Source organism: Myotis lucifugus, unplaced genomic scaffold (assembly GCF_000147115.1).
Source record: "Myotis lucifugus unplaced genomic scaffold, Myoluc2.0 scaffold_101, whole genome shotgun sequence".
NCBI lineage: Eukaryota > Metazoa > Chordata > Mammalia > Chiroptera > Vespertilionidae > Myotis > Myotis lucifugus.
Window position 1 is genome coordinate 515,812 of NW_005871149.1, and position 25,470 is coordinate 541,281.

The 25,470-nt window shown below is 38.0% G+C and overlaps 1 protein-coding gene across 4 annotated transcripts in view; it reads left to right on the plus strand.

Moving 5' to 3' along the window:
- Positions 1-2,296: 2,296 nt before the first annotated feature.
- Positions 2,297-25,470, plus strand: part of CSDE1 (cold shock domain containing E1) — a 31,311-nt gene continuing 8,137 nt past the window's right edge. Inside the window, exons 1-14 of one of the 4 annotated variants that reach the window (XM_006092480.3) lie at positions 2,297-2,437; positions 10,548-10,948; positions 15,186-15,384; positions 16,354-16,463; positions 16,863-16,955; positions 17,573-17,670; positions 19,733-19,814; positions 20,126-20,254; positions 20,360-20,485; positions 21,110-21,322; positions 22,036-22,176; positions 22,263-22,427; positions 24,160-24,267; positions 24,779-24,954. In XM_006092480.3, coding sequence (XP_006092542.1) covers positions 15,186-15,384; positions 16,354-16,463; positions 16,863-16,955; positions 17,573-17,670; positions 19,733-19,814; positions 20,126-20,254; positions 20,360-20,485; positions 21,110-21,322; positions 22,036-22,176; positions 22,263-22,427; positions 24,160-24,267; positions 24,779-24,954 — 1,640 coding nt within the window. In that variant the 5' untranslated portion in view covers positions 2,297-2,437; positions 10,548-10,948. Of the gene's footprint in view, positions 2,534-10,547; positions 10,949-15,185; positions 15,385-16,353; positions 16,464-16,862; positions 16,956-17,572; positions 17,671-19,732; positions 19,815-20,125; positions 20,255-20,359; positions 20,486-21,109; positions 21,323-22,035; positions 22,177-22,262; positions 22,428-24,159; positions 24,268-24,778; positions 24,955-25,470 lie in introns of all 4 variants that reach the window. The other 3 variants (XM_023757025.1, XM_023757026.1, XM_006092482.3) reach the window with 3 other exon arrangements.

Sequence of the window (25,470 nt, forward strand, 5' to 3'; positions counted from 1 at the left end):
TACATGTCTAGTGTATAAAATTCTCGACACGACACGAGCTTGCGTGTAAACAAAGATAAATAATAAAAAAAAAAGGGCCGCCTCTCTTTGGAACGATAATCCCTTTGCATTCCTTTTGGCTTCCCCACAACCCTTACATCTATTTTTTTTTATTACCCTCCCGGACCAAGGATACAAACCTTTCCCGCTGCTGGGGGTCCTCTTTTTAAGGTTCGCGTGATTTCCAAGGGGGGGAAAAAAGGAGACATATGTAATACTATTTGTAATACTTTAAGAAATAAAAATTATTTTTAAAAAAAAAATAAATAAAAAAAAAAAAAAAAAAAAAAAAAAAAAAAGGACCCCATTGTGGCCCTCGAGTCAAAAAGTTTGCCCACCCCTGGGTTAGAGACTTAATGAGGTCTAGGTCATTTAGGGCCTTGTAAGACATGGCAAAAGAGTTTGGGCTTTTGGTGACACCACGTTCTCTGCTATGCTGGTGAGCCCCCACCAGTAAACTTGCCTGGTGACCTGAGTGCCCAAGAGCTGTGCAGTGGCCCTGGTGATGGCCCCTGAAGCTCAGCTGGATCTGTCCTATTCCCCCCCCCCCACCCGCCCTTCCCCTCTGGTGGCCTGGCTCCCAGTCCTTGGTAGCCCCATTCCCCAGCTCCTCACAATATGGTTTTCACTTGTGTGGATTTAATAAAAACCTCACAAGTTCCTAAAAATAATGTAATAAAATAAAAATGAAACCTACCACTAATTATGTGTAGCACCTGTAGAAAGAAATCATTTAAACTAGTGATTTAGGTCAAATCACTCCATCTTTTACTTTCTTTAATGCTCTGGAAGCTAAATGTATGCTTCTGGGTTTATATATATTTGCATTTTGTTAAATGTACATTGATACAAATTATGGGTCAAAGAGGAATTTAAAGGAAATTGAGACATTCAAAATGAGGAGATGTAATGGTTATATGATTTAAGAAGGTCTTTAGGAGCTTGTGTAATGGTAGAAATCCAGACTTTATTCTTTCTTATTAATAGGAATGGTATTTATAGAATTTAGTAAGATTATTACTTTTTACATTTACCATTGCTGTGATATTTGAGAATGTGTGCTCTTAGACCTAATTCTACTTTTAGCCCAGCTCCACATGACCTTGTTTCTAAAGCAAGAGCCCAGGGCAGTTTCTCTGTAACATTAGATTACAATATCCAGACTAGATCTATTGCTGGGAGAGAGAGATGTCATTTTAAGAAATGGTCAAAGGAAACTGAAACAGCTGGTTTGGCATGTTTACATTCTGTACTTCCCCAACAGAACATTTCCATTTCTAACCACTCCTGACATTGTTGTTCAGTGATACTCATTCAACAATCATTTCAATTTCTAACAACTCCTTACACTGTTGTTCAGTGATATTCATTCAACAAGCTTTTGAGAGTTGTCTACACCAGGCACTGTCAGGAACCAGGACTGCAAAGATGAAGGTCACAAGCCCTGTCCTAAAGTATCATTAGCTATAATAGACTAATAATCACAATAGAGTGAGCTATGAAAGCACTGAAAGTGAGGCAAGTATCTGTGCCCAGGAAAGCGTGGGAAGACATAAAAGAGAACAAAGGCACCTTGGAGGTGGTATCGGATTGGAATAGCAACCGAGTTGGAGAGAGAAATCTTTGAACATCACAAGTAGGGTACTGCCTCCTCTTAGAACTCAAGATGGTTTGCTCTGATTTCAACCTTTTGGTTACTGATTCAGCCTCTCTGATTACCTGATACACTACCAATATCCCCTGGTAACAAAAAGGTCAGCTAAAGGATCTTTTTTTCTTTTAATGATTAGGCTTCCTTGCCCACTCTCGTCCGTCTGTTGCTAGCAAGGTAGTTTCTGGGAGACCAAGGTCTCACTTAAGACTTCCAAATTACCTGACTCTCTACTAATGAAAATTCCAGTCTAATGTAACAGACGAGAGAGAAGGCTTACACTGCGAGAAGAAACTGGGGGTTGGGGAGCTTTTGGATCATTGCTGGGAAAAGAGAAATCCTTCATATGACAGTCCCGGATCTGCCCTCCAAGTTGTTCGCCTTCTCCATTTACCCAGGTCTAGCTGCTGAAAGCACATTCGGGTCAGCAAAGATCAGAGCGCCCAAGTCACCCGCCACCCCGCCCCCAGAGTCCCCGCGGAGTCAGTAAACGCAGAGATTGCTTCCCGCAGGCTGTGGGGGAGGGAATGTAGTGGAACGTAACCACCATGTTGGTTGTGGTTAAGCGCAGCGCACCCGTGGGCGTCACTCGGCCCTCGTGCGCAAGCCTATGAGGCAGGCGCTACCCTCCCCTTCCTGTGCACGCGCTGAAAGCCCGCAACTCTCGCGAGAGAAGCGAGATTTATTCCTACGTACCGGGCCGTGCTGCTTATGGCGGCGCTGGAGAGGGGGCGCTGAGCTGTTGGGGTGAGTACGACCCTAGGGTCCAATTGTGGGTAGCAAGGAGCCAGACTAAGGGCGGATGAAAAGACCAAGACTAACGGGAGAGACTTCTGAGTCAAGGTGGGCACTCCTAGAGCTCCGGGTAGGGAAAATCTCACCCTGAGTCTCCGCCTCGGGCTTTCCCACCCGGCCCCTGTTCGACTGTAGAGGCCTCACGTCAGGCCGCAGAGCCGAAACGAAGAGTCGAGACCAGGCGTCCGCGCGTGGTGGCGGTGGCGGTGACTTAAGGGGGGGAGGGAGCGAAAATGGAGGCTCCGACCGCAGCCAAGATGGAGGCAGGGGTGCGGGGCTCGGCCGCGGAGGCTGCTGGGAGTTGTAGTCTGGCCGCTTTCTCCTCTGCGGCTTGGCGAGGGAACGGGAACTACAAGTCCCGGCGGGCGGGGCTGAGGGGTGGTGGCGCGGTCCTTTGTGTGAGGCTGGAAGAACCGGAGGCTGAAAAGGGCCTGCTCTGGCCCCGGACCCGATAGTTTCGCCCCCTGTCATCGGTTTGGGGATCTGACTACGAGTACCAGAGCGCAGTGCGGCACTGGCGCCTCCTTTGTGTACGGGCTGATGCCTTGCTGCATCGAAATGCCTAGAGACACCTTTCCCCGGCCACATCTGGCATTGTAGCACGGCCTAATTATCACCCTTGCCTCCGATCACCTCCATCTGCCTCTCCGGTCTCTATACCCAACCTTCCTTTCTTCGCCTCCCCTTCCACTGTTGGAGAAAGGCAGAGCCTAATCTTAGGCATGTGGCTCATCCCTCTACCCTGAAGTTAGGGCGTGCTCTGAGAGCTCCGTGGAACCATCCTCCTTACCACCTTCTCTAGTACTTACGGTGCAAGAGCCAGCCCCACATTGTGCAATGGACGGCTCGGCTTCGTCATTCTAAGTAGAGTTGGTTTTTTAGAGCCCTGGTCGGAGAGACTTCCTCGGTTTTCACCGTCCGATGTTTTATCGGTACGATTTTTCAGTGACACGGTTCGTTTGCTTTAAGGGTTTCCTTTGCAAACATCCAGATGGTTCCTCTCTTGTTTGGCTCGGAAGTGAGGCAGGGAACGCTCTCTAAAGCAGCCTCCCAATCTGCAAACACAAAAATCTGAAGTGTGCTAGACAATTTCCTTTTTTGCACCTAAAATGAGGGAGTGGTCCTCGTTAGACTGCTGGGGGACAGGGTGAAGGGGGAGGGAGGACGCTCAAAGACACGGGTAGTTAAATCTATTTCCTTTGAGAGATTTAGCTTTTTATCAAGACGCTGTGAACTGGCAACTCTTCCGGAGCTACTGGTCTATAAAATGTGGGTACCAAATTATAGTTCACCTAATAGAAGTTATTCTAGATCACAGGCTGAGGAATTTTCATTGGGGGTTTCTAGAACGCAGGCATTCTCAATACTACATTGAGGGGCAGTATAGCTTGGTGTCCTTTTGATACTAACCAGTAATGGGTATTCTTGGTGTAGGTAAAGAGGGGACTTATATACTCGAAAAGGCATACGCCTCAGTCATAAGACCTAGATAAATACTCGATCTTGTTTCTTTTTGTTTCCTTTTAGCCCTAGGCCCGAAATAAAAGATGGTAGTGGTTTGAATGATTTTGCAGCTGCTCTGGATGTTTACCATCGAGATGAGTATTTATAGCAGCTGAGTTGAAAAGTAAAGTATTTGAAGCACAGAAGATAGATTCCTTTTTTTGTAAATAAGTTCTGACTTAACTATGACCTTTAGAGAGGTTGAAAATTCTGGTGAATTCCTAGCAAATAGAGAATGAGTGTGAAAACTGACATGCTTTATTCTATTCCTGTTTTTTTGTCACTCTACCTAAAGACACTGCAGGGCAACCTTAAAAAAAAAACAGTTTCTTTTAAATTATGACAAAATGTACATACAGTAACCATTTTAATCTTTTTTGTTTTTAAGTGTACAGTTCAGTGGCATTAAGTTTATTGTGAGAAGGATTCTTTTGACCAGGTAGTTGAAACATAGAAATGCTGTTTGTATCCATTTTTAAGGAGTTGAATTTTAGAACTGTATTACCCCCCAAAATTAAAATCTTGACTTCTTGTTAAAGAAACATGAAGAATTGATGTGCCTTCTTAGCTTTGCCTTTTCAAGATCAGGGAAATTACTTTGAGACCTTTGACCCAAATTGTCTTATGCAGTGCTGTAAAAATTGTAGGATTTCTTTCATAATGAAGGATTACAGCTAGGAGATTTATAATCATTTTTAACAAAGTTTTTTTTAATATGTTTTTATTGATTTCAGAGAGGGAGAGAGAATTAAAAACATCAGTGATGAGAGAGAATCATTGATCTGCTGCCTCCTGCACGCCCTATTGGGGATCAAGCCTGCAACTCAGGCGTGTGCCCTGACCCAATCAAACTTGCGACCAGCTGGTTTATGGGTAAACGCTCAACCACTGAACAACACCCACCAGGCCTATAACTATTTTTAAAGACTTAATCCCTTGAATGTCTTAAATGGTGAAGATGCTGTGATAGGAATGACTTGTTTTTTTTAAATCCCATCATTTCTTGTTTTTAAATCCTTTCTGCCAAATCAGGATTTTAAATAATCCCTTTGTCTTGATTTTAAAATGTTTTCCAGCCCTAACCGGTTGCGCGTCGGCCTTCGGACTGTAGGGTCCCGGTTTCGATTCCGGTCAGGGCACATGCCTGGGTTGCAGGCTCGATCCCCAGTAGGGGGCGTGCACGAGGCAGCCCATCAATGATTCTCATCATTGATGTTTCTATCTCCCTTTCCCTTCCCTCTCTAAAATCAATAAAAAAATATTTTTTAAAAAATGACAGTCTTTGCCCAAGGGCCTTACTTTTTACTGTTGCTTTATTGGGCATGCTAACGCCTTTTCCCCTCGTCAGTCTACACCTGCTCTGACCAATGTGGTGGCCACTTGCCATGTCTGGCTATTGTGCACTTGAACTGTGCACAGTTCTGAATTGAAATGTGCTGTAATTGTAAAAAACAAAGCAAAACATTAGATTTCAAGAAATGTAAAACTCATATAGTTTGATTACAAGTGGAAAATAACATTTTGGATATATTTGCTTAAGACGTAATTTCACCTGAATACTTTTTGCCTATTTCAACTTTGATATGATTGCTAGAAAATTTTAAATTACATATATGGCTTGCACTATATTTCTGTTGGACAGTGCCGGTCTACACTGTTACCTGATTGTGTGTCTGAAGCATTTCTTCAGCTTCTTCCCACACTGGCATTTGTCCCATTTCAAGTATTAGCGTATGTAGAAGCAGTTAAGTGATAGATGTATATTTAATTTCAAAAAACTTAGTAGCTGATAAGGTAACTAACAACCCAGCATAATTATTACTAAGCATGCACAGAAAGATAGTTGGAACAATTTGACTTTTATTTCATTTCCATTCAATATGTTGATGACATAAATTGTTTGAGCTTGGTTAATTACTTTCCATAGATACTAAAGTAAAAGTGAATTAAAACCTGTTAAGCACTTCAGTTTGTACAGATTATAGCAAAATGCGTTTATATATATATATAAAATATATATATATGTATGTATATATATTTTATGCATTATATTTTAACTTGGGTTAATGCACCAAGAAATATGAACTGGAAAGTTAAAGGCAAGAATATTATTCATGTAAATCAACAATAGTCTTTTCATTCCCATGCTGCCTCTGTGGGTCTTCCCTCTTCTCAAAGGAAGAAGGTACTCCGAAAAAAAGTAGGTTAGATGGTGGGGAGGCTTTTGTTTTTCTCTCCTTAATCTTCATCCGAGGATATGGTTTTATTTTTTAATTGATTATAGAGAGGAAGAAACATCAAACAGTTGCCTCGTGTAAGCACCCTTCCATGGTTCAAACCCCATAACCTGGGTATATGCCCTGACTGGGAATTGAACCTGCAACCCTTCGGTATACAGGATGATCCTCCAATCAACTGAGCCACACTGGCCAGCGCAGTGGGGAGACTTTTGTAAAATGGTGTAGTCTTTCATTAACATTTTCCCCAAGTGAGTGCTGTACAGACTTTGAGAAGAATTTGTCAAATGGTAAACTGGGTTATGTGATACATTTTAGATGGATTACCGATATCAAAACAATTTATTAACTTGTTTCCTACTATGTGCTTGGCTTCTGCTAGGCTTTTGAGATAAAGCAGGGAACTGGGGGAGCTAGTAAATAACAAAATAGGTGTTGATAAATTTAAGACAGGTGAAATAGGGATTAACTATTTGATTTATCAATTCAAGTAAAGGAATTGGCTTTAACTCCCAAAACAATGTGACATAGTAGTTGGCGATAATGTTTCCATACAGAGCAAAGGAAAAAGGAGTTGATTACTTAGCAATCAGGGAGACTGGGATCCACATTTAAATTGGTCCTTAGTTTTTGATTGGTGCTCTGTAATTCATGTAACTTAAATGTTTGGTTTAATAATGTTAATGATGAGTGGATAGCCAAGTTTATTAAAATACCTAATGGATATCTTGTGTTTTATTAAATGTTAATTTGATTTAAAAGTATTTAGTTAATCATGGAAATGTCATAACTGTGAAGTTAACTAATGAAATGAAACTTAGCCACTCTGAGTTATTCATGATTTTGGGTGGGTTTGCTTGAGCTTTAATATATCCTAATAGGCTTTATTAATGCCTAAGACTGGCCCTGTAATGCTTCAGATTTTAGATTCTGGAAGTGTCTTATTTCTGTGTTACTAAATGGCAAACCTGGCAGTTCTTAACATAATACAACACCCTAGACTAGGTTAAATCAGTTCAAATTTTTTAAGATAAATTTTTTTGATACTTCGTCCCATAATACACACAACCTTGTTAGTAGTTTGATGAAATTCTCATCGATATCATCAGATAGCAGTTCTGAGGTCTTTGGGTTCATAAATAGATCTAAGTTATTAAGGTTAAACCATTGTACCGTCTGTTTTTAAGAGATTAATTCTTTATTTTTAAAAATGTTTTTATTGATTTTTAGAGAGGAAGGGAGAGAGATAGAGAGAAAGAAACATCAGTGAGAGAGAAATATCCATTGGCTGCCTCCTGCACCCCCCAACCCCCATGGGGGACCAAGCCTGCAACCCAGGCTTGTGCCTGAGCTAGTGAGCACTCAACCAGTGAGCCACACCGGCCTGACAAAAGATTATTTCTTGATTGGATAATTAAGACTATATAGTTAGCCAAAACAAAAATTTATGAATCAACTACTTTTTTGCTTTATTATTTTCTGCCATGGTTAAGTTTAGAAGTGCTGGGTTAGGCACTAAAGGTGGCTGTAATAGAGAAATAAATAAACTTGATTTTTGCCTCTCGGAATTTTGAACTAAATTGGAGGAACAAGATGCATAAACGTGAAGTAAGCAAAGTACAGAATTGATTTGATACCAAAAAGAATGATACCAGCAGTAGGAGTTACATAGTGGGAATTAAGGTAATAAGTCCATGCCTGTAAAAGGGTTTTGTTTGTTTGTGGGTTTGGCTTTTTTTGTCACCTTGAAGATGGCAAAGTTATATTCTATGTGGGAAGAGCCATATGCACAAAGAAGTGGAGGATTCTAGAATCTCCCAAGAGTGGTGTTTAGAGATTAGGGAAGAGCGGGTGCACTTGTCTAGGAAAAGAACTGGAGAGCAATAGAAGGTAAAGATGGCAAGGTAGAACATAGGTATCTTGAGTGGTGGTTCTTAAACCCTGGTTACAAGTCAGAAATATCTTGGGGAAAGGGAATAAACAAAATATACCAACTTCTGGGAGCTAAAGCTAATGAAAAATTAGAATGTCATGGTGGGGTTCAGGCTTTGATTTTTTTTTTTTTTTTTTCAAAGTTGCCCAGGTGGTGGTTTGGTTGGATATGCAGCCAGGATTGAGACCTTCCCATAAAAAGTGCTGGAAAAATCACAGGATTTTGGACAAGGAGATGGGATAAAATTGGAGTTTTAGATCAGTCTGGGAAGTATTATTTGACAGAAAATGGAGAGGATTGACACTGAAGCTGGCAGATGTGTTAGACACCTGGATTAACATGATGTCATTTAGTAAATAAGATGAATACAAAAGATACCTTTAAGGAAATATTGTTAAGACTTGCAGTGTTGGGTGTGGAGGTGGAGAGGTAGGAATCAGTCATTACAGAAGTGGCCCTACTTGAGGCCAGTTAAATTACTCTTTGAACGGGTACTGTGCATGGGTATATTTTAAGTCTTCCCAAGTGATTTGAGAGCCATAGCTCTAAGAATAAGTATCTAGTCTGGGTAATAGGAGAATGATCCAAATAAAATTGTTTGGACAAATGTAACAGTTGATATTCGAAGTAGCAATGTAATGTCATGGGATATTAGACATAACCACAAAAGAAATGGTCACAAATCAGTTATTACTAAGTTTTCATTTTGCATATTAAATTTAGTGAGATTAAATAACTTGATACTGGCATTTTACTAGTATCGGTGATTAGAATTGAGTTGTGCTAGTCTAAGCTATTTCACCAACTCTGGCCTCTGGCCGAATTATGTGGTGTTTTTTTTTTCCCTTATGGTTCTTATTTGTGATGTTTTTCAAATATATATTCATTTTTCAGCTTGTCTAAGACCAAATCTATCGTTTTCTTCCCAGATAATCATTTTAGTTAACATTTGAATCAGTGCAAAATAATTTTTATAGCTAATATAAAACACAATTTTTTTATTTATACATATATTTCATTTCTCTTTCCATGTCATCTCATCTTAATTGTTTCTCTTCTGTAGACATTTCTCATCTATTTATGGCAACAGCTCATTAATATTTCTCTTTTTCCTTCACTAAGTCATCTCCCAAAGCATTTTAAGACTTAATACTCTCTTATCAAGAACTAAGACTGCCCTAGCAGGTTTGGCTCAGTGGATCAAGATCCCTATTAGGAGGCGTGCAGGAGGCAACCAATCAATGATTCTTTATCATCATTGATGTTTCTCTCCTCCCTTTCTCTCTGAGATCAATTTTTTTTAAAAAAGAACTAAGACGGTTTCCTGTTATCTCAAGTTGAAATGCTTCATAGCCTGGCTCTACTACACCTGTCACACCACATATCCCATTTCACTTTAATCCAGACCTCTGTCCTAGCCAGACTAGCCTATTGATTCCTCTGAAAACAAGCCACACTTGTTACCACAGTCATTCATGCAATAAGCCTCCCTTGATGCTGGGCGTAGAACATATACATGGTCCCTGCTCTCAGGGGATTTAGAATTTAGTGGCATACTCTAACTTGGCTTATGTGATGTTTCATGCCTGAGCTGTTTTCTTTCTCTTTAAAATCTCCCCATTTCTCCAAATTAAGCTCAAATTCCACCTTTTATTAACCCTTTGCAGTCCAATTTTATTTTTGGAATTCAAACAGTCTGGTCCGAATTGGAAGTCCTTCCTCTCTTGGTTGCAGTAGTTCCCTGGCAGAAATTGCCAATTAGCTCAATCACCAACTTGACGTTGGATCTGCTCCTAGCGCCTGGTCTGTCGAGTCAGCCTCGACATTGGACCGAAAAAGTTTAAAAGCCCTCTTTGACTTTTCTCACCATGTTGCTTTGATACACATACAGTGGTGATTAAACAATACCTAGTATTTCTAGTATATGACATAGTGGGCACCCAAATATTAGTTGAGCAAATTAATTTTTGATATTTTCGTCCTATATTCTGCTTTTTCTCCATGTATAACTCTTCTCAGCAGAGTATAAACCCCCTCTAATGGCAGGAACTTCTTTTATGTTTTCTACAGTACCTAATATAGTGCTAAATGTTTATAAAACACTTGTACTAAATATTACGTTATGGAACTTAGAGCTTGAGGGGGTGTCAACAATGACCGAAATAATTTCTGGTTTTGAGTATATGATGTTAAAGGAGGTATATCCATTAGCACATGAGAGATTGCTCAAATAACATCAAATGAATGTGCTTCTAAGTTGCCTGTATTATTTGCTTGACCACTGATTCTAAGTTAATGAAATGAGCTTGTACCTGTACCTATCCTCTGTCCTGGGTTCTTTAAGGAAGTTATGGTATATTTAATGTCTTTATTTTTTTTTATCTCTTAGTATGAAGTGTAACAGAACAGACTTTACCACCTGAAACTGCTGCTTCAAGTTCAGATCAGGCAAAGAACAAACTTGAAACAACCAACAAGACCAAAGAAGAGTACACTTAAGTTGAAGACACAACACTTGATCTGAAACAAGAAGTTTGTGCCTACTCAACAGCTTTGAAAGAGCACTTCCCAACGCTGCTAGTAGTCTTTGTTTTCTTCAGTGCTGTACTGTGAGATTGCCCGGTGCAGCAGCAGATGTATTCTTTATTAGCTTGCTAGATCATTTTCTCTCGCTCTCCTTTTTTTTTTTTTTTTTTTTAATACTAGCAACTTTCATCCTTTGAAACGTGTGCTGAAAAAGAAGAATCAGCAAATACTACTGAAAGTGCAATATTTGATTATCACTGCGAGGTAGGTTTGTAGTTTCCTGATGGACAATAATCAGTTTATAATTCCGATTTCCTAATTATTTGATCAGATATAAAATCTTTTTAATCGGTTCTCTTCTAAAAGTATTCTGAAAACCATATTTTCAACTATCGAGTTGAAATATCACTAGACTAAATTATTGTCTTGTTAGATGGGGCCACTTTTATGGCCAAAATTGAGATTTTTTTCCCCCTGTAAGATTATATTTATTCATCTATATGCAGATCTCTTGGTTTATTGGTCTCTTAGAAAAACTCCATCTGTACTATTTAGGAGCTAGGGTTTCAGGTAGGAATGCCCGTTGTATTACAATGGTATTTGTGTGGAGGTCTTTGTAACCTAGGATGAAAGCCTACAGAGAAGGGACATTTGAAGGTGAGCAGTACTTTGTTAAGAGAGAGAAGAGTCTTCTGGCAGAAGTGAAAACACATGGTATATACTGAGTAGTCCATCATGAACAGAGTGGAGAGAGTACAGTTTTGTGGGGTTGGAGAGAGTAAGTGGAAAGGGAGGCTTGCTAGAGGCAGGTTCTGAAGGGCCCACCATATTTGACTTTATTCTGTCGGAAAGTTGCCAGATGTTTGTAAGCAAGAGTTTAATGGATTTTGTATTTCAAAACTGAGCTTCAGATTTTAAAGTTATATGTTTAGAAGTATATCTTTAAAGATAAAAAGGTCCACTTTTAAGAGATACATGAGGATGGAAAGACCAGTTAAGAGTAGTGGCTAGAGCAGGGGTGGGCAAATCAAAGTAAACATCATTACATAAAAGGGTACGGTCTTTTTTTTTTTTTTTTAGTTTTATTCATTTCAAACGGGCCGGATCCGGCCCGCGGGCCGTAGTTTGCCCACGGCTGGACTAGAGCATAAGGAAGGTAAACACTAGCAGTGATGGCGAACCTTTTGAGCTCGGCGTATCAGCATTTTGAAAAACCCTAACTTAACTCTGGTGCCCTGTCACATGTAGAAATTTTTTGATATTTGCAACCATAGTAAAACAAAGACTTATATTTTTGATATTTATTTTATATATTTAAATGCCATTTAACAAAAATCAACCAAAAAAATGAGTTTGTGTGTCACCTCTGACACGCATGTCATAGGTTCGCCATCACTGCACTAGGGTATAGTCAAAGAAAGGTAGATGCTAGCTAGGTGTTTTACTGGAGAAGTGATAGGACTTGGTGACCAATTGAATGTGAAGATAAGCTTGGAGGGAAATGACTTATAGTCTATCCAGTTGTCCAAGCTAGAAACTGTTTGTAAAAATGGGGACATTTTGTTACAGAATTGGCGTGGAAGAAGACAGTTGGACACTCGGAGGTTTCAGGAAAAGTCTTTAATTCAAAGCAGTGCTGCTGGTTCAGGGGACTCTAAGATCCAGATCCTGAACTAAGAACTTAGACAATGTGATTTTCTCTTTATATATTTCTGAGTTTCTTCGTTTCCTAACTACCAAGCTTCTGTAGTGGACTCTCACCACCCTCTCCCCCTCAAGAATTGGTTAGATGGTTAACTTTGATTGTATTTAATGTCCATCCTGGGTGGCGCCAGTGACCTCCCTCTAGTTAAGCTGTTCTTTGGTCTATGGCCCTTGTAAACTGGGAGTACTGAGGTAAATAGCTCTTGCAGGACTAGAAAATTAAGGAAGGGGCAGTGACTTCAGGAATGGCATTAGGTCCCCATCAGTTTAAGTGGGGACTTGCTGGAATTACAACATAAATTGTGGAAATTTACTGTATCATCTGCTGTAATCCGGAGTTGAAGTATGCTAATAGGGAATGTTAAACAATGGTAATTTGGGGAAGTTAGGTTTATGAATGTCAATTTTCCTTTTTAATCTTCCTAAATTTTCTAAAGTGGATAGAAATAGTCCTTGGGTTACGTTGGACTCCGTGTATGTCGCCATTTCCCCTTTATTTATTTTTTTTTAAAAGTTTCGTCATTTTGACATATGTACATATGTGCTTTGTGTTTTTTATTATTTACCACAAATAAAGGTCAGGAATTGTTATCTTTAAATTTTTTTACTATTTCACTTCATTACTACTGTGTATGTGCTCCATGTGAGTGACGTAGGTGCTTATGTAGGTGGGTCCGACTTAGAGCAAAAATCGCGTTATGTCGGGCTGTAGGAACGGATCTCCGACGTAACCTGAGGACCTACTGTAAAGGCTTGAAATTCAGAAAGGATTCCTCACTTTATAGTGATAAAGGATAGTGTGCCAAAGAAGAGAATGCTCATTTGTATCTTTTGCTTTTCCTATTTGTTTCTTCATACCTCTTCATCTGGTTTTTAAAAATAAATAATTTTAGACGGTTAGTGATTGATTGTGCTGGGTTAGGTAAGATAGTAAAAATCGAATACTGCTTTGTCTTTATTCAAAAGGGTAAAAGACTAAATATCAAGGTTTCCATTTCATTCTGTTGAAATGGATTTCAAATAGAAGTGCTTTTTCTTTAACCTCATCTTTGTATTCTGAATATTACTTTGCTATGTAAGTCAGTTATAAACATTGTGCTATGTTATCACAGCTGTTTAAGATGGAGAACGTTTTTACTGTGTCATCAGATTCTCATCCCCCTCCTGCATCCCCTCCTTCACTTTCTTTACCTTTATCTTCATCTTCTACCTCATCTGGGACAAAAAAACAAAAGAGGACCCCCATGTATCAGAGATCTGTAAGTCAGGGAAGCAGTCACCCCAGCTTGTTTGCTTTGTGTTCAGAGCATGACTTTGGAGGGCTACTCAGTTTGGTTAAAATACCTTGCAAACTCACTTTCTAACTTCCCTAGCATTTCCTTCACCTTGAACCTTGAAAGATAAGTTTAGTAGTGTGGGGCTTTGCTGCTCAAAGTGTGTCCAAGAATCAGAAGTATCACTTTGGGAGCTTGTTAGAAGTGGAGAATCTCAAACCCCTGTCTCACTGAAATCAGATTTTGTATTTTTAACCAGATCACTAGATTGCCAGGTAACAACCTTGAGAAGCCCTAGTTTAGAGCCCCGATTGTAGACATTAGGACTTCTTGGTTTGACATCACTACCATTTGACTTTGGCAAGTCTTTAGCCTCTCTCTGTTTCCTCATTGTTAAAATGGGGATAATATTTCTCATGGGTTTTTGTAAAAATTAAATGAGTTAATACATGTCAGACACAGAATAATAATAAGCATGAAAGAACTAGAACTTAACCACCTACAGATGTGATAGCTTTGGTTTGCATGATTTGACCATCCCACACATTAAGTATTTGTACCTGGCTTTATCTTTCTAGAACTTTAGTACTTTTTTTCTAATGAAAAACATTTTTATTAATGTTCAACTTTGCACTTAAGTGAAATGCTTATAAACCAAAAATAATTGTGTTTTTATGGTTAAATGAAATATCCAATGTGAGGACATTATTTGATGATCTAAACAGGTTGCATTGCATTACATCTAAATAGCTCCCCTTTTCTCTAAGGAACATTTTCCTTTGCTTTATCTGACCATAAAAACAATAGCATTTAGAGATTTTATCAGTGTCTAAAACAGGAGAAGACTTCTTAAAAGCACCTGTGAAATGATAGAACATTTTCAGGTGTTTTTTTTTCTTGGAGTTTTATGTTAGAAAACACTTGTTTTCTAACTCACTATTTTGGGTTGTTTTCCATTAAAGGACCTAAGCATGCATGCATTCTGATATTTTCTGGTTTGAAATAAGTATTGCATATAAAGTTTATTGTTTTAATCTCTACTAACTTAGTCATTGTCTTCAAGGTGTATGGCTTACGAAATAGTATTAAGGTTTCTATTTAAGTTTCAAAGTAAGTGTTAATAAATTTCTTAAGGAAGTGTGCTCATAAGTTTACGTTGCCATCTCAAATATTAATTACCAAATTGTTTTACGATTGTTGCTAAAGTTAACATAAAGGCAGCTTTTACTTATGTCATTGATTTACCTTAATACTAGCCTCTGGAAATTCTGTTTTTCTAGTAAGCAAGAATTCGGCCATAAATTGGGGCAATTTACCAAATAATTCAAATATTTACTCTGAAATGTTTTCATAGCTAAATTTGCATTTTAACAATAAAAGCCCATACTCTTCCTTCTTATCTATTTTATCTTGATTTTGTTTGCCTTTTTATATTAAAAATATAGTGATTTGTTAATTAGACCTGTGCTGTGGAGATAATGTACAGATCTGTATATATTGAGTTCTTTTTCTTTTCAAAACAGATGAGCTTTGATCCAAACCTTCTCCACAACAATGGACACAATGGGTACCCCAATGGTACTTCAGCAGCACTGCGTGAAACTGGGGTTATTGAAAAACTGCTAACCTCTTACGGATTTATTCAGTGTTCAGAACGTCAAGCTAGACTTTTCTTCCACTGTTCACAGTATAATGGCAACCTGCAGGACTTAAAAGTAGGAGGTAATCTGTTGATTCTCCTTTTTTTAAAAGCCAATCACAAATTTCCATATCAACTTGCTCATGAGAGTGTTAGTTTGGGTCTTTTAATTCTACCAATTACTGGAGTATGTCCATATAAACTAGCAGAATTATGATTTCTATTGTAGTGTTGTCTTTTTGACTGATTAAAGGATATCTTTGAATATTTTTTAAATAGATACTTAGAAGATTTAAGTTACTCCCCTAATAATGACTCTTTCTCTATACTATATTTGATTTTAGGCCCATAGAAAGATTCAACTTTTCTAATGTTAGTTTTGATTATTTTACCAGGTACTAGTTTGGTAGTACCTGAAAAAATAACTCTCACAGTTTCACCACTTGCACTATATGAAAAATCATCTTGGCTGACACCAGAGAAGCCATTTTTACATGTGAAAATGTGTGGTTGATTAAAGGACTGAAGTTACCAGGTCTCAGTGTGTGTTTTTAAAAATATCTTTGAGAAAAAAAAGTATGAATAGTTAACATGAATATTTTGTGTGCCAAGTACTCTAAGCCCTATCAGAGTATTATTTCGGTTAATTCTCGTTATACGCATGAGGTACAGAGGTTAAAAAAAACTTGCCAAAGGTCATGATTGTTATATTGCCTTATTTGCAGCATGTATACATGGCATGAAAACTAAGATATGGCTTAGTCTAAAGCAATGGTTTTGAAACAATGTATATTAGAATTACCTGGAAGGCTTGTTAAAAACGTAGATTGCTGTACTGCTTGCCCAAAGATTGCTTTTTAATAGGACTGGAGTGGGACCCGGGAATTTGTGTTTCTGCTAAGCTTCCAGGTAATGGCTGCTGTTGGTGCAGGGACCGCGCTTGGGGAATCACTAGTATAAGGCAGCTCAAATGCTACATTAAGTTTAGCTTGAACGTGAGATACCATTTTACCAAAATTAGTACAACAAACACAGCACTTTCTTTATTTTAGATGATGTTGAATTCGAAGTATCATCTGACCGGCGGACTGGGAAACCCATTGCTGTTAAACTGGTGAAGATAAAACAAGAAATCCTCCCTGAAGACCGAATGAATGGACAAGTTAGTGACTTTGATGCTTTGTGTTTTCTTCGGGCCCTGCATTTGCATATCTTTCCCATTAGAAAAGGAAGATTCCCCATCTCCTCAGTTTGCACGCAAGAGAGCTATAGTAGTATATAAAGATGATTATTTTAAAATTATATCAGAAGCACTGGCATTTCTTGACCTGAAATTTAAAAATGGTCAAGACTCAATTTGGGTTTTTACAAATAACCCAGTTTATACTTACAGTCAATTTATGTCTGTAAGTTCGAAACTTGGCAGCATGGCATCCTCTTGTGGATCATATTAAAATGCATCCCTATGTATAGTATAGAGGATATTAAAATTCAGTTTATATTGCACAGTGCTGCTCCTGAAATGATTAGCAATGGAAATTTTTTTTTTTTTGACTGGTAGGTTGTGTGCGCTGTTCCTCACAACTTAGAGAGTAAATCTCCAGCTGCCCCGGGTCAGAGTCCAACAGGGAGTGTATGCTACGAACGTAATGGGGTAAACTTGTGTATTTTTCTTAAACCTTTGCCTGATCCACCATGTGATCTATAAGCGTCCTTTAATTCAAAATAGAAAACGTAAGCTGCAGTAGATAAAATCAATTTTAAATTTGGTTTCTAAGGCTTTGAGTGCAGCATAATAAAAAAATTAAAAACAAAAAAAATCTATAGGACTTCCAAGTGTTTTAGCTTGCCCACGTGTGACCTTAGTTAGAACATTAAGGTAAAATGCTCCTTTTACTCACTTTTTGGGGGGTTGAGGGAGGGGATCTTTTTTCTGGTTCCTTTTAAGCACTAACTCCAGCTTTTTTGTTTGGAATGCCTTATATAAAAATTGGTCTTTTGAAATGTAACTACAGTCTCTGGGCAAACGCTTCCCGTGTGTAAGCTTTTTGAAGTTGGATTGCTGCTCAGCTGTGGACTCGCAGAAGTCATCAGCATCATGGAGGGGAAGTGTGTGTTTATATGAATACAACAATGTGCTTGTCATAAAGCATTTAACTTTAAGGAATTTGGCTTAAAATGCCAGTTTAAGAGGTATTTAACAAAGTAAGTCACAGTATACCGTAATCATGCATCCTGCCAATATAGTAATAATAACTTATTAATTCACAGGAAGTGTTTTATCTGACTTACACCCCTGAAGACGTGGAAGGGAACGTTCAGCTGGAAACCGGAGATAAAATAAATTTTGTAATTGATAACAATAAACAGTAAGTTCTTTTTTTTCCCCCTACCTAGATGATTTTTTTTTTCGCAATAAGAAATTTGAAGGGAGTTATAAACCTAGCTTGTAACTCTAGATAATTTTTATGATCTTGTAAACTTTTCATTAATCACTAAGTATTTGAGGAGGTGCATTCTATGATGGGCATTGTACAGAGTGTCAGAAATAGGAAGATAATTAGAAAACAGTTTTCAAGGAGCTAGCTGTTCCAGAGGTTGGTGAAGATTTTGCAAAAGCATCAGTGTTGTAAGTTTTGAGGGAAGGTTGAGGGGAGAAAGAGTGTCCTGGGTAGAGGAAGTATTTTGGGGATACTTTGAGTTGATTGAATTGACTGGATCATAGGAAGATGAAGCTTGAGCTCTATCCCATAAGCATAGGAATCTTTGAAGGAGTTTAAGTATGATAGCATTAGATTATTGGAAGTGGTGGAGAAGGTAGACTTTTGGAGAGTGGGGATGCTCTAAACTAGAGGAGTTATACGAGAGTTAATAGGAAAGATGAGGGCCCAACACAAAAAGGCCAGGGGTGGTCAAGTGGAGAAATAAGGGTGGGAAAGGAATTATACTTAGTTTGGCATTTGGAATTTGAGGTATCTGTGGGTATTTCTGGGTGAAGATTGAATATGCAGTTACACCTATAAGTGAGAGGAGCTAGTAAGGGGCAGGAAGTAGAGCTGTTGATTTCCAGGCATAAGCAGTTAAGGAACGTGTAGTTAGGAATGCCCAGGGATGATTGTTTTTATTTGGGGGTTGGGGAGATGGGAAATACAAGTACAGAAGGAAGTTAAAAGTGGGGAAGTTGGGAAAATGCTAGGAATGCACTTTCCAACAGCAAAAGTCCCAAGAGCATGTGCAGAATCATTAGCCTTGAGCCTTACCTTTTGTAAGACTAGAAGGAATTAGATTGAGTTTGTAGGTTTGGATATTACAAAGTTTAGTCTGAATACCTCAATTTAATCTCAAGAAGGAAACCAGAGAATAGAGCTTGAGTTTGAGGGGGGAGCCAATGAAAGGGCTTTACTTAACCTTTATCAGGTTCTTACATGTGCCAAGCATTGTATGAAATAGCTGCTAATCCTCAGGACAGCTTCACCTGATAAGTTTGTTCACCTGTAAACTGAGGTTTATTCTCATAAAGTAACTTTCCTAAAGTTTTCAATAGCAGATATTTAAATCCCAATCTGAGTCTAAAACCTTTTCACTTCAGTAAGTTGCAAAGGCAAGTAGGAATTTTTTCTGTGTCTTTGTTAGTCTGTTTGATTTTTGAAGTAAAAGGCACAATTGAGTTACAATTTCTTCATGAAGAATTAAGAGAAGTAATTGCGTGGTTTACAGCTCTTAAAAAGCAACTACATCAACAAATACTATTGCATCTTATAGTCTGTGCCATCTTTAAAACGAAATCAAATGTACATTGCTACTGCTCAAAGATGGGGACAATGTAGCAGCAAGTGATGTATCTAACTGGTTTCAATGAAAGTGAATCATTTTTTAACGCATAGCAAATTTCTCCTATAATAACTGCATTTACTCATCTTTCTATGGCTGTTTAATCAGGAAAAAAAATTGAAATAGTTACTAAATTCAGTCATTGCAAACGGGCCATCTCTTATTCATCTCTCTCTCCAATACCTTTGCTTGCAGCACATAATGCCTATTCAAATGTGCATTTAATGAATGACCTTCCTAAAACGAGCATTCCCCATCTTTGGTTGCCTGTAGTTTGTGGCTTTATTTCTTTTGTTTTAATGGAAAAGCAGAACATCATGTACCCATGGTGTTGTTTTAACAGTCCCAAGAGAAAAATGCTTACATATATGTTCCTCCTTTAGAAGGCTAGGGATTTTGAGCAAAAGTTTTTTGCATATGAAGCCATGTGAAGAGAATCAGGTGTCATCAACCTTACATTTGCTCTTAGTGATAGAATTCTTGAGGCCTCAGAAAACTAGTTTATTGTTTGTTCCTCTAGACTCATCAGATCTAACCAAGCCAATGCATTTTTTCACCCTTCTTTGATACCCCCCTCCCCACCCAATTATTCCCTTCCAGTACTGGTGCTGTAAGTGCTCGCAACATTATGCTGTTGAAAAAGAAACAAGCCCGCTGTCAGGGAGTAGTTTGTGCCATGAAGGTAAATATCATCAATTTGAGAAACTTGAGTTTTTTCTTGGACTATGTTAAGTCTTATACTTCAAACTTAATAAGGCTTTTGTTTTTCCTCTTTGAAAATATTTTACTGTTAACCTTAATGATCTCTTAAAATTCTTTGGTTACTAATTCATTATGTTCTTTAAAATGGGCCATTTAATTGACAGTATTGGGCTTTACCAAATGTATTGTTTCATGGCAGTATAATTTTATGAAAAAGCTTATTGATTGTAAATTGTAATCATAAATACACACGCTTAACAGTATATAATGTTATTTTTTGTTTGGCTTCAGGAGGCGTTTGGCTTTATTGAAAGAGGTGATGTTGTAAAAGAGATATTCTTTCACTATAGTGAATTTAAGGGTGACTTAGAAGCCTTACAGCCTGGAGATGACGTGGAATTCACAATCAAGGACAGAAATGTAAGATAGTTCACTAACTTTATTTGGCTTTGTAAGATCGGTAATGAATTACATTTTTAGGAAACATTTAGAATGACATTTCCCTCCCACCCCCTTTTGATTTAGGGTAAAGAAGTTGCAACAGATGTCAGACTATTGCCTCAAGGAACAGTCATTTTTGAAGATATCAGCTTTGAACATTTTGAAGGAACTGTAACCAAAGTTATCCCAAAAGTTACCAGTAAAAACCAGGTAAGTGGTCTTTTTTTCTGGAGAGTCTTCTTTGCCTCATCAGTAACAGAATTTTTATCCCATTTGATTAATGTAATTATGTGGTAGTTGAGCAATGAAATATTTCTTGATATGTATAATTAAACTAAATGAGAAGCCATTGATTTTATCCATGAGTGTAGTTTTTTATTTATTTTTTTTTTTTAAATATATTATAAGGAAAAGGGAACAAAAGAAATGCTTGTTAAAATGGAAAACAACAATTTTGGTGCACATTTGTTCCCACCACTAGGCCACCCACTGCCAGTTTATTTGTTTCTTTCGTGGGGGAAAGGAGATGAGACCTGGGAGTGGGCCGGGGGTCGGCGATAGTGCTAAGGAAAGGTATAACATAAAAAACTACAACAGTTTTCCTTAAAACTTCTGTGTCAGTGTGCAGGACCTTTATTGTAGTGTTGTGATTTCATGGTTTTATTATGTTACCATAGAACACAAAGCTTTCAAAGTGGACTTAAGTTGTCGACCCCTTTTTTCCCTTTAGGGAACTATTATAAATAACATGGGTTTGCTGTGTTCTTCTTGTTTGACTTAGAACTAGGAAGGATGGGAAATCTCCAGCTAAAAATAGTTTTTCCTTCTCATCAGAATGACCCATTGCCAGGACGCATTAAAGTTAACTTTGTGATTCCTAAAGAACTTCCCTTTGGAGACAAAGATACAAAATCCAAGGTGACCCTGTTGGAAGGCGACCATGTTAGGTTTAATATTTCAACAGATCGACGTGACAAATTAGAACGAGCAACCAACATAGAAGTTCTATCAAATACATTTCAGTTCACTAATGAAGCCAGAGAAATGGTAAGTGTTGGCTGTTATAAGTATCCAGTATGAAGGTGGAGTGGTGGAGTATTCAAGTTTATAATACTATATTAAAAATTATTTAAGTTAATGACGATATTGGGCTGTTACCTTGTTAAGGTGATTAATAACACAGTGCGAGTCCGTCTAGGTTTGACATCTAGCTCTGCTACTTACCTTGTAGAGATGTGGGAAAGTTTTAGAATGGAAATTTGAGCAGGATGATTTTCAGGGTCTTTTGAGAGTCAGTGATTATCTGGCCCTTAAATATGAAGACTGAGAAGATTTGAGTCCATCAATTAGAAAGCAGATTTTTCCAAACTGTTTTTGTAAGATCTTCCCTCACAGGTGTATGTTTCCTAAACTCTAAGGACCCCACGAGACTTGCAGTCAGGGGAGCAATGGACAGCGGCAGCTGGTCCCAAACTCACCCCCCGAAGCTGTCTCCAAGGCCCCCTTTTCTCTGACTTCTCAGCCAAAACAGCCCAGCCTAGACTCTCTCCTGTTGCTGCTTCTATCCTAAGCCCTTCCTTGTTTCACTGTCCCCAGCTTTAATAAACATACTCTCAAAATGAAAAAAGATAGAAGGAAAAATTAAAATGTGGATACAGAATTTGGGTCAAAGAATTCCTAATTTAACTTGATTATGTTTGCATGCTTGAATGTTGTTTTGAAAAGCTTCACAGCCAGTGAAACTATTATTTGTGTTTCAGGGTGTAATTGCTGCCATGAGAGATGGTTTTGGTTTCATCAAGTGTGTGGATCGCGATGCTCGTATGTTCTTCCACTATAGTGAAATTCTGGATGGGAACCAGCTCCATATTGCAGATGAAGTAGAGTTTACTGTGGTTCCTGTGAGTAGTTTTTGAGAAAAGTAATAGTGGGGTTTTTTTTTATGCTTTCTTTTCCAGTTTAAGTTATTTTTGTTTATTACTTGTAGGATATGCTCTCTGCCCAAAGAAATCATGCTATTAGGATTAAAAAACTTCCCAAGGGCACGGTTTCATTCCATTCCCATTCAGATCATCGTTTTCTGGGCACTGTAGAAAAAGAAGCCACTTTTTCCAATCCTAAAACCACTAGCCCAAATAAAGGCAAGGAAAAGGTAAGTCTTACCTCATCGATAATTTCTGTAGCTCTTTATTCCTTTTCTGCTTAAAGGCAAACACTATCCACACAATAATGGAATATTATCTTTCAGAATTCCCTGTTATATTAACTAAACTAAACTAGAGCAAAGTTTTTTAATGTCAGCATTATGGACATTTGGGGCTGGATAATACTTTGTGGATGTGGGGCTGTTCTGTGCATTGTGGGATGTTTAGTAGCATCCCTAACCTCTACCCACTAGAGGCCAGTATCTCTCTTCTCCCCCGTGTGACAGTCAGAAGTGGCTCTAGGTACTGCCAAATGTCCTAAAATGACCCCCGCTAGAATGACAGTACATTCTTCCAAGCAGTTTAGAACTTTCAAATTTAGGTAGATGCACTCCACACATTTGAGCTTCATTTATTGAAAAGTCCACTGAATCTGCTGTCAAGTAAATAAAATTGAGGCTTTTATAGAAACAAGTAATTCATACAGAATATAAAATGTTTATGTAAAAGGTCAGTTTCACTTTGGGGAAGTTCTAAACTAGCAGAATCTGGGATGTTTTCACTATAGTATTGACATTTAATAGGTGGAAATAAATGAGGAAAGGACATGCATTACAATAGACGTACAGAAGAGAAAAATTCAGGGTTTCTTTAGAAAGCACCAAGTAGTTTGACAGGAAGATAGGTACTTTTTCTTTGGTGGGGTGAGTGGGAGAAATAAGGATGAAAGATCAGGATACAGATAGATTAAGAAGGTGGTGATGGCTACTCTAAAGAATTTAGACCTTGTTCTGTACTCAGAAAAAGTTTTCTGTTGGAAAGTGACATCGGGTGTGCAGTTCAGGAAGATACTGGCATTAGTATGAACCCTAGATGGGGGTGGAGAAAGACAAAAGATGGAAGAGGCTGGATAGGAAATTACTGGTATTTAATAGTTTAGGTAGTTCTTGAACTAGAGACAGAGAGCATGGTTATAGACAAAAGAAGGTACATTAGAGAGGGATCATCTTATCTCTATTTAATAGATTTGGTATATACTGTCTTGTCAGATGTTTACTGGATATTGAGGTTAATGGGTAGAGAGAGAGCAAAAATGAATGCTGAGATTGTGGCATTGGATAACTGGCAAAAGAGTCAATGACATTGGAGTCAGACCTGAATTCCCTGAACAATATCACTCTTCACTTAACCGGAGTCAGATCCTTAGCATCACGTCTGGTAATTGACAGTGATTTAAGTGTTACTTTGAAAACGTTGGCATGTCATAGCTTAATCACCTGTTTGAATATCAAATACTCTGAACTGCAAATTCTCATGCATTGGCAAATATATTGATTAACATTATATACAAAACACTGTGAGTACTTTGGGATATTCAAAATAGGTGACACAAAGTCTTCCTGTCCTGTAGAATTTCCACCTGGTTGAAAATACATGCTCAGTTTGATTTCTCATTAGCTATGAATAGTATGGAATGGGCATGTAACAAATTTTCAATTCGGTTTCCCTCAACAGCAAAAATTAGCTTCTTAAGACTAAAGAAACCAATTACAGCAAATTGAATCAGTTGTGGCTTAAGGCAAGACTGCCTTTCATTCATCTGAAAAATCTATTATTGTTAGAATCCTGGATTAGGAAATTTTTACAACTGTGCCAATTCGTTGGCTCAAGGGTCTATAAGAACTATAACTTTTTATATTGCTTTTTTGTTCTTCTTTTCATTGCATTCTTTTTCTTTAGGAGGCTGAGGATGGTATTATTGCTTATGATGATTGTGGGGTGAAATTGACTATTGCTTTTCAAGCTAAGGATGTGGACGGATCTACTTCTCCTCAAATAGGGGATAAGGTAAGATAATCCTGCTTATTTTAGAGAGGGACCATTGAGGGCTGTCATCTTAATTATTAATTCTGCAAAATAGTTATTACCAGTATAGTAGGAATTTCACAAGTAGATGGTGCTGTTAATAAAATTTTATGTGCTTACAAGTTTATATGAACCTCTTCCTATTTAAGAGCAGTTTACTCAGAACAGGGTCTAGCAAGCTCTTAAGCTCTTTACGGAGCCAATACTTAAACATTTTAGATAAGATATGCCTAAATCAGTTAGCTTAGATAAAATTAATATTAGTAAGAAAGTTAAAACAGCCACTGAAACATTATCAAAGTGAATTCACACCAATGATTTTATATTGCTGTTCATTTTTCTCTTACTTAGTATGTCTGGTTTTCTGATAGCCCTCTTTCAGAGAAATTAAGAATTTATTTACAAAGGATATTTGGAGTGGAAAGCATAGTCAAAGTTAAGAGCTTGGTGTGGAAATGACATGGTATTAATGAGCATCCTTATTTTTCCACAGGTTGAATTTAGTATTAGTGACAAACAGAGGCCTGGACAGCAGATTGCAACCTGTGTGCGACTTTTAGGTCGAAATTCTAACTCCAAGAGGCTCTTGGGTTATGTGGCAACTCTGAAGGATAATTTTGGATTTATTGAAACAGCCAATCATGATAAGGAAATCTTTTTCCATTACAGGTAAGAAATGCCTTTTTAGGAATTTACAGCTTACTATTCATCCTTTGATTTTAGAGTCAAAAACATTTAGTATTGGGCAGTTACATATTTTTTAATCCCAAATTTTATATTAGTGAACCGTTAATCATCTCCTTTTGTAGAAAGATGTAGAAAGGCCTGTATATGTTTTGAACATTGGATAGGAGCCTTTCTGGTTCAGTGAAAGACTACTCTTTTATATGTTGCTACGTATGCATTTGATGTTATAAGATTGAATAGTGGTTAAGAGCATGGGCTCTTGGAACCAGGCAGTTAAGTTTGAATCCAGGCTCTGCCACTTATTATCTGTGTAACTTTTATCAAATGAAGTTGACCTCCTGGTATCTTAGTTTCATTATCTTGAAGCTGAGGGTAATGGTACCTCCTCACAGGTTGTTTACGAGGATTAAATGAGCCAGTTCATAGAATGTGCTTAAAGCAGTATAGCCAGGCACACCGTGAATGTTGTTACACAAGAAAGAAAGGCTGCTTGTTACT